Below are 9354 nucleotides of genomic sequence, written 5' to 3'. Positions count from 1 at the left end.
GGACAGTGGTTCTGGGAGTGGTCTAAAATGACCAACACATAGACAGTGGAGGTGGTTCTGGGAGTGGTCTAAAATGACCAACACAATGGACAGTGGAGAAGTTCTGGGAGTGGTCTAAAATGACCAACACATGGACAGTGGAGTGGTTCTGGGAGTGGTCTAAAAATGACCAACACATGAACAGTGGAGGTGGTTCTGGGAGTGGTCTAAAATGACCAACACATGGACAGTGGAGATGGTTCTGGGAGTGGTCTAAAATGACCAACACATGGACAGTGGGTGTCTGGGAGTGGTCTAAAATGACCAACACATGAACAGTGGAGGTGGTTTCGGAGTGGTCTAAAATGACCAACACATGGACAGTGGAGGTGGTTCTGGGAGTGGTCTAAAATGACAACAACATGAACGTGGAGTGGTTCTGGAGTGGTCTAAAATGACCAACACATGACAGGAGGTGGTTCTGGAGTGGTCTAAATGACCAAACATGGACAGTGGAGTGGTTCTGGGAGTGGTCTAAAATGACCAACACATGAACAGTGGAGGTGTTCTGGAGTGGTCTAAAATGACCAACACATGACAGTGGAGGTGGTTGGGAGTGGTCTAAAATGACCAACACATAGACAGTGGAGAGGTTCTGGGAGTGGTCTAAAATGACCAACACATAGACAGTGGGAGGTGTTCTGGGAGTGTCTAAAATGACCAAACACATAGACAGTGGAGTGGTTCTGGAGTGGTCTAAATGACCAACACATGACAAGTGAGGTGGTTCTGGGAGTGGTCTAAAATGACCAACACATGAACAGTGGAGTGGTTCTGGGAGTGGTCTAAAATGACCAACACATAGACAGTGGAGGTGTTCTGGGAGTGGTCTAAAATGACCAACACATAGACAGTGGAGGGTTCTGGAGTGTCTAAAATGACCAACACATGACAGTGGAGGTGGTTCTGGGATGGTCTAAAATGACCAACACATGACAGTGGAGGTGTTCTGGAGTGGTCTAAAATGACCAACACATGGACAGTGGAGGTGGTTCTGGGAGTGGTCTAAAATGACCAACACATGGACAGTGGAGGTGGTTCTGGGAGTGGTCTAAAATGACCACACACATAGACAGTGGAGGTGGTTCTGGGAGTGGTCTAAAATGACCAACACATAGACAGTGGAGAATGGTTCTGGGAGTGTCTAAAATGACCAACACATGACAGTGGAGGTGGTTCTGGGAGTGGTCTAAAATGACCAAAAAACATAGACAGTGGAGGTGGTTCTGGAGTGGTCTAAAATGACCAACACATGAACAGTGGAGGTGGTTCTGGAGTGTCTAAAATGACAAACACACAGACAGTGGAGGTGGTTCTGGGAGTGGTCTAAAATGACCAACACATGGACAGTGGAGGTGGTTCTGGGAGTGGTCTAAAATGACCAACACATAGACAGTGGAGGTGGTTCTGGGAGTTGTCTAAAATGACCAACACATGAACAGTGGAGGTGGTTCTGGGAGTGGTCTAAAATGACCAACACATAGACAGTGGAGAAGGTTCTGGGAGTGGTCTAAAATGACCAACACATAGACAGTGGAGAAGGTTCTGGGAGTGGTCTAAAATGACCAACACATGAACAGTGGAGAAGGTTCTGGGAGTGGTCTAAAATGACCAACACATAGACAGCGGAGGCGCAGCATGTTCCTCTCTTGGGAGTGAGGGGAGCAGGGGGATTCAGAAGCCTAATTAAATTATTGTCTGCTTAATTATATGACATGACACATCACAGTTGTTTTTGGCCTCACAAATCTTTTTATTCTAAAACACAGAGCATACATGCTTCACTGTACATAAAAAAAGATGTGTCTACCCACAGCTACTGGCTAAGCTTGAAGTGTTTGTCCTTCCTTTGGTTACATCACAGCCAGACCCAGGCTGCGGTGTCCTCAATCCATGTGACCCTGTCTTTCTTTACCTCSCGGACGGGCTGTAGATTTTACAGTGACAACTCTATAACAAATTGCTTTACAGGAAGCAGGTGATGGGCCAGTGGGCCCCCTGTCTAGAACGCTCCAGCTGTGGACTCTGAGCGCTCAGCAMCATGCCACAATGCGACCATTCCTCCTATTCTGGGCCAGGCTCATGGTCCAGGCTAATTTTGGACAGGAGGACAGTGGCAGGGGAGAGACTGTCCCATCAGATGTCTGTCCTGGCCTGGATGACGACATGGCAACATAGCCAGCCACTACCGCATGTCACTTCCTTCGGCCTGTTAATAGATCTCCTCTTACAGGGTCGGGGCAGTGCGAACAGTCACTCAGGATATTTTGTGGTTGRAGGTCTGTGAAGGGGTTGTAAATTCTCTCTGTAAATCACAATGGYTAATGTGTTCACCTTGACCTCTCTGGCGTGAATTTTGTTCACACCTTGTCCGACACACCTACCGGTAGTTGAGGATGATATCATATCACATCCTACTAACTACACCATGTCTTATTACTGTACCTTGCTACAGTGTGTCCCTTGGCTCTTTCATGCTGTACCACAACGATTTACAGCATAGTCTGTTGTAGAACCTCCTGGTTGTGGTGGTAACACACATAGTGCTATTCTAGTGCTATTTTTACTTAAAGAACCACTTTCTTTTCAAAAAAAAAGTGCTTCATTAGCAAACTAGTCTTAGAGGACAGTAAAATGTCTCTAGGTCAAGTGWTGGGCTGGCATCAGACATGGGAGCTTAGTCTGCCTCCGCTCTGGCCTTCAGCTGCCCTCAGCCCGGGCCGGCAGATAGGACCTGCCTGAGCCCTAGCCTGTCACAGCAGCTCAGATGTGGCCACTCACAGCTCATCATCCAGGGACTGTGTTTACTGAGAGAGCTTTGCTGGAGGCCAGACATGTCTGTGTTGGCCTCGCAATGCGGCCCTGCTGTCCCACACAGGAATGTTAATGAGGTGAGTGGAGCARGGGAGGTGACCCGCTCTGTTCCAATGCAGGCAGGAGAGGAGAGGAGGARCTGCTGAGAAACGGGTCTGCTACCCCGGTCGGTTGGTCAGCGCACGCTGACCTGCTCCACACGCCATAAGGTCACTCACTCTGAAATGACTTAACTTTGGCTTCAGATACCGGGCCATAGTAAGGAACATGTTGGACCATATAGGAGACATGTTAAATATGAGCAACGGAGTGATGGGTTACTAATGGACTGACTTTGGATGAGACAGAAATTGTATACATCTACTTCACTGTAACATTTCGAACTACAGATTGTATGAAACAAGTTGAAAAAAAATTACACTATTTCAATTGAAAAGTTTGTGGTCATACTCAAATCCTTAAAAAACGTAGGTGCTGGGCTAATAAAGAATACATGTGAAGAACAGAAAACATTCACCGCTTGAATTGGGAGCATAAACAGTGTAGGCCTTCCTGTTCTTCATTTTATTTGCAATTTCACAACAGCTGGTGGCTGCCTTTGTGCTACTCTTGATTGAGTCAACACCCAAAAGACGAACACATACCAGAAGAATACAACATGCATGTTTTGGGTTGAAGCATCAGTGCCTTATTCATGGGAAAGTTGTAAGTGGTGTGGTAATTACAACTTTACATATTTTATTTTCATTTAACCTTTATTTAACTTTAACCAGAGCTGTTAAGTCCAATCCTTTTCTGTTGGCTGTCATTAGAGCGAGCGCCATTCATTGTGTGTGTAGTAGAGGTGTGTGTACACAGTGATTTTCCAGTGTTATCTGTTGACTGTGGGCTTTATACCAGAGACAGCGAGCGTGAGTACCTTTGCCTGCTACATAATGAAACAGTGACACCTGGTGGATAGGACCACAAATAGTGGGATTCAAACGAGGAWCAATTTCAATTGCATGCATTTCCATGATTCCTCACATACTCTCTCCTCACCTCCTTCTCAAAATCCATTGGATCAGAAGGTTAGAGTTCCCGCCCCTATGACTTTCTCATCCAATGGGTTTTGTGAATGACACGAGGAGAGAGGACGCAAGGAATCAAGGAAATGCAATGGAGATTCTCTCATAGACCAGAAGAAAGCAATGGACAACCAGTWAAAACAGGAAAGCATGGTCAGATCTTTTAATGTGCGTTGGAAACTACCAGACCAGGGTTATTGATCAATAGATATATAAATAGATACAGTGAGGGTGAGGAAGTGAGCGGACTCATTTTATATCCATCATGGATAATACTGTAACAAATCATATGATTAGCATGGTATAAAAAATCATTAACATTCAATCATATGCATGGAAGTTTAAAAGGTTATGCAATGCAGTACAATACATAATAATCTGAGTACTGTAAAATAGAATTGTGCTGTGAATTGCGCTGTGTATACATACACTACATGGGCAAAAAGTACCTGCTCGTCGAACATCTCATTCCAAAATCCTGGGCATTAATATGGAGTTGGTCCATATTTGTTTTTGCTAAAAAGCAATTTTTTGTTTCTATTTGAACATTTTAATTGAAAACAATCACAGTAAGGTACTTAAATGTCACCCAGTAATTCATTGATATTGAGATAAAAATGTCTGCATTGGACCTTTAAGATCATATTAAATTAAATGAACAGCAAATGCAAGCAGAAATCATTAAGTGACAATACTACAATATATTACATTTTTATGATGTATAATACTTTGATATTTTCCCCCACAACTACCCCATCATCATTGCCAGAATAGCTATGGGGTAAATAACACAAGTTATAGTACAGTAAATTCTATGTAATACTATAACTATAATATAATACTTGATTGTCTTACTAAACCATGTAGCAATGCTGATTACCAGTCCTGACAGCCAAGTGATATACTAAGGTAACATTTAATGCTGATGTACCATATAAAAACCGAATTAACCATTGGTAATTTTTTTATAGTAATTACTATACACATAATACATGATATTAATAAYAATACTGTATACATTATACATATTGTCAACTGATCAAGACTTGAAGATACAGAATGTTAAAATCATGTGCCACGTTAGGAAATATAATGGGTTTATAAGCCGCCCAGTTTCATTATTAAACTCTGAAGTTCAGGATAAACTCTCTTATTTTATTCAGTATATCCAGAACAACAAAGTAGGCTAAATCCAAATCCTGATTTAGAGATATGCATATTTCCTAACTCAATTTCAGAAGCTGTATTATAAGCAGTGTTGCACTCAATTCAGAATGTAATTGAGAATGTCTCATAAATTCCAATACAATTACTGAATTTGAATTGAATTTGAATTGAAGTAGTCAACAGGATACAGAATTTTAATTTTAWTTTGAATGAAAGGAAATAGAATTGAATTCAGGGAAATGCAATGCAATTCAAATGCCTATTCTATATTGGGTGTAGTCCATACAAATATACTGTACATCTTGTACATCAAACATGTCATTATATACATGAATATATTATTGAAACAATTGATTTTCAGGACAAACTGTATTTCATTAATCACTTAAATGTTGTTAAATATTGAGAAAATACTACATTTCCCAGAATRCATTAGTATATCCATCAAGTTGACCCTGAGGCCTTCAAATAGAAGCCAAACAAATGAAATGCTTGGAGGAAATATAATAGGCTATTCTAAGCACAGAGGTGAAGAAAGTATATGAACACTGTTTCCAGAGAAAAGTGATATATTATTTGGTATCTGGAAATGTGACCTGTCAGATTCAATGAAACTCTCATGTTCTATGACTGAGTGGAATTTCTTTGAATTGTACTGAATTAAATTCCACTTCCTGTCACTCCCTCAAATTCTACATCTTGTGGGGTGTGGCCAATTCAATTTCAATTTCAACTCATGAGTTGAATGGGAGTCAATTCCAACATTCTGAATTGAGCCCAACYCTGATTATAAGTAGTGCAGAGAGAGAGATTTGATTGGCCCATGACTGTACGCAGCAACTGACATGCATTTTTGCCTGTTTTTCACCATTTTACTGAATAAACTTATGCTATTATTATTATTATTATTATTATTATTTCTTATTATTGATATTTTATTTACTACGATTCAGAAAGCAAAAAATTGATACGTACAAATATATCTACAGTGAGTGTACAAAACATTAGGAACACCTGCTCATTCCATGACATAGACTGACCAGGTGAATCCATGTTAAAGCTATGATCCCTTATTGATGTCACTTGTTAAATTCACTTAAATTAGTGTACATGAAGGGGAGGAGGCAAGTTAAAGCAGGATGTTTTAGCCTTGAGACAATTGAGACATGGACAGGGTGAATGGGCAAGACAAAAGGTTTAAGTGCCTTTGAATGGGGTACAAGAACTGCAACGCTGCTGGGTTTTTCAAGGCTCAAACGTTTCCCGTGTGTATCAAGAATGGTCCAAAGGACATCCAGCCAGCTTGATACAACAGTGGGAAGCATTGGACACCTTGTAGAGTCCATGTCCCAACAAATTGAGGCGGTTCTGAGGGCTAAAAGAGGGTGCAACTCAATATTAGGAAGGTGTTCCTAATGTTTTGYCAACTCAGTGTATCGCGCTATAGAAGAATGAAATGGACCGCATGTGAAAAAATCCAATCAACGCAGTTAACTTGACAGTGCTTTGGAGCGTCTCTCTGCATACAAACGTGTGAGCAGTGTAAAATAACACAGCGCTAGTAGCACCCAGTAGCAGGCTAGACTAGCTGGTGGAGGACACCACCATATCCAGCTCTTTAACATTCTCCTGGCTGCTGGTGAGACCACAGCTTCCAGACAGCTCAGGGAAGTGGTTGGCTCTGGTACCAGGGATGGGCGACGCTGGAGACTGGGCCAGGGCAGGCTTCTTAGGGGGGATGGGGGGCGGGTTGCCCCTCTCTGCTCGGGGGATGGTAGGTGAGCGGACCCCCAGAGGCAGAGCAGCACCAGAGGCCCTGGGGATGACAGGGGAGGAGGGGGCCAGGGCCAGGTTACGGTAGTCAGTGCCAAAGGGAGAACTGTTGGGTGGYGGAGGTTTGGCCCCCTGCTGGACTGTGAAGCGGGACAGGACCTGGGTGACGGTGCTGCGGGCCAGCTGCTTGGCCGGGCTGTGRACAGGGACAGAGACGGGCTCAGGGGATGGGCTGGGGGTTGGGGACAGGTCTCTGGGGGAGTGAGGCAGGCTACCACCCCCTCCTCCACCCTGCTGCTGCTGTTGCTGCTCTGGGTCAGTGTGRCCCTGAAACTTGTGGCGAGCRGCGTGGAAGCGATGGTTGATGCCTACCTGGTAGGAGGACTGGTAGCTGGGGCTGGTGGCCAGCTGAGGAGAGGAGCATGGGGAGGAGATGACAGAGGAGGGCCCCGTGCTGCAGGGGGATAGAATTTTGGTCAGGAGGGCAGGGGACCCCAGGACAGAGCTGCTGTTCTCACTCCAGTTGTCCTGGCCCAAACTGTCTGGAAGGGCTGGCACCTGCTCCTCTCTGGGGCAGTCATGGTGCCCGTTGACTTTAGGTTCCTCAGTCTCGCCCCCTTCTGCCTGGCTGGGGTGTGGGGGTGGTGGTGGTGACCCTCCACTGGWGTCCACATGATATTCTCTCCTCTCATCCTCAGCTCCCCTCTCTCCCTGCAGCTCTCTCTTCAGGGCCTCCACCTGCTCCCGCAGCTGGCAGCACTGGGCCTCCTCTTTCTTGAGCCGGGAGCGGAGCTGCTCCCTCTCCGTATCGAACTCAGCCAGCTGCTCCTCCACCCTGGCCTCTATCTGCAGGGCCCTCCTCCTCTCCTCCTGCAGCTCAGCCCTCAGGGCAAGGACTTCTCCCTGCTCCTTCTCCAGCCTACGGCCTGCCCCAGCCAGGCGGTGGCCCTCCTCCAGGGCCCGCTGGCTGGCCCACTTGCACTCCTTGGCCAGGGCAGAGGAGAGCTGCTTATGCTGCACCCGCTCCTCCTCCAGCTGCTCCAGGACCTTCTTCTGTTCCTTCTCCAGACGACACAACTGGCCTCGCTCAAACTCCAGCTAAAGGCACAGAATAGAGTAGAATAGGTTACAATGGATAAAAACTAAATAGCCCATAGCAGTTATCATCACTCAGATATTAATGTTAACTCTACCTGTTGCAAGAGGCGTTCCCTCTCCTTTTCCAGGAGGCAAGTGACATCATCGCCCTCGGCTGTGTCCTCTGCATGCCTTCTCCTCTCTTCCTCCAGATCTGCAATGGCCTGACACAACCCAAGGGGGGAGACAGAGACACAGAAATGATCAGTTCTCAGGTTAGGATATTCTGCTCACTAAATACTTCCCTGAGTCAAGGTGGAAAATAACCCCTCCTGATTAGTTATGCTTTGGTAGCCAGCTAGTTTATCTTTAATCTAATCAAGAGTGGCAGGGGTTAATAAATAAGTGATTTTATTATTGTTACACTACACACATCACACACACACACACACCAACACACACACACACCACCACACACCACACGACACACACACAACACACACACACACACACACAACACACACACATCACACACAACACACACACACACACAACACACACATACACACACACACCACACACACACACAGAGAGGAGAGAGACACACACAGCCACACATGAGAGATTGTTTTGCATTCGAAGAGATCTAGTCGCCACAAACTTCCCCTAGACAGCCGACTGCCCATGTCCATCCAACAGAGCAAATGTAAACCAACAGTGAACATGACCCAATCAAACCACAAGCAATCAGCCGAGCAGAAGAGAGGAGTTTGAAGGAAACCCTGGACGAGGAAAGAAAAGAGCTTCAGTCGGAATGAACATTTCCCGCCACCGCGGAAACGAAGAGGAGAAATAAAGTTATTGTTTTTTCAAAAGGATAAAGGAGGAAGCGAAGGAACAGAAAGTTTCCAGATCATTCTATTCTACTGCTATCTTTTTAATTTACAATTTCCAACGTTTTGCAACATTCAACGTTTTGCCCAATATTAATGTTATGCCAATATTAATTACGTTTAGCCATTCGAAGTCCAGCCTACCATCCAGACAAAAATCATGTTTAGTTTATTGTCCTTACAGATTAGTGCAAAATCATAAAAGATCCATCGACACAGCAAATGTGTGTTGTGTGCATATCTCAAGGCAACGTGGTGGGTTGTGTGTGTGTGTGAGTGATAGATTTAAGTAATATGATTAAATTCTGTATTCATACACACTTGACAAACAGACACACAGGCAAAACATGCCATGCACACGCACACACACAACAAAACAAAACAAAACAAACCACACAGTTGAGTGTAGAGTCCTACACCAAGAACGAAAACAACAACAAACATTTTAATTGGCGCCAACACCACTGGGCCTTTCAGGTGTTTTACTGAACATACTGCTGTTCTTAAAAAGACATGAGAGATCT

General features: G+C 44.6%; 1 protein-coding gene across 1 annotated transcript; it reads right to left on the bottom strand.

Moving 5' to 3' along the window:
- Window positions 1–4069: 4069 nt before the first annotated feature.
- Window positions 4070–8958, bottom strand: LOC111978642 (CTTNBP2 N-terminal-like protein). Its single transcript, XM_024008868.2, has 3 exons — window positions 8949–8958; window positions 8054–8223; window positions 4070–7958 (listed from the first exon to the last, which is right to left on the bottom strand). Exons 1-3 carry the CDS (start codon window positions 8956–8958, stop codon window positions 6672–6674), a joined length of 1467 nt encoding a protein of 488 aa, XP_023864636.1. The 3' UTR covers window positions 4070–6671.
- Window positions 8959–9354: the final 396 nt, after the last annotated feature.

This window comes from Salvelinus sp. IW2-2015, linkage group LG1 (assembly GCF_002910315.2).
Source record: "Salvelinus sp. IW2-2015 linkage group LG1, ASM291031v2, whole genome shotgun sequence".
Taxonomy (NCBI): Eukaryota; Metazoa; Chordata; class Actinopteri; order Salmoniformes; family Salmonidae; genus Salvelinus; species Salvelinus sp. IW2-2015.
This window is presented reverse-complemented; position numbering and strand designations above follow the sequence as displayed.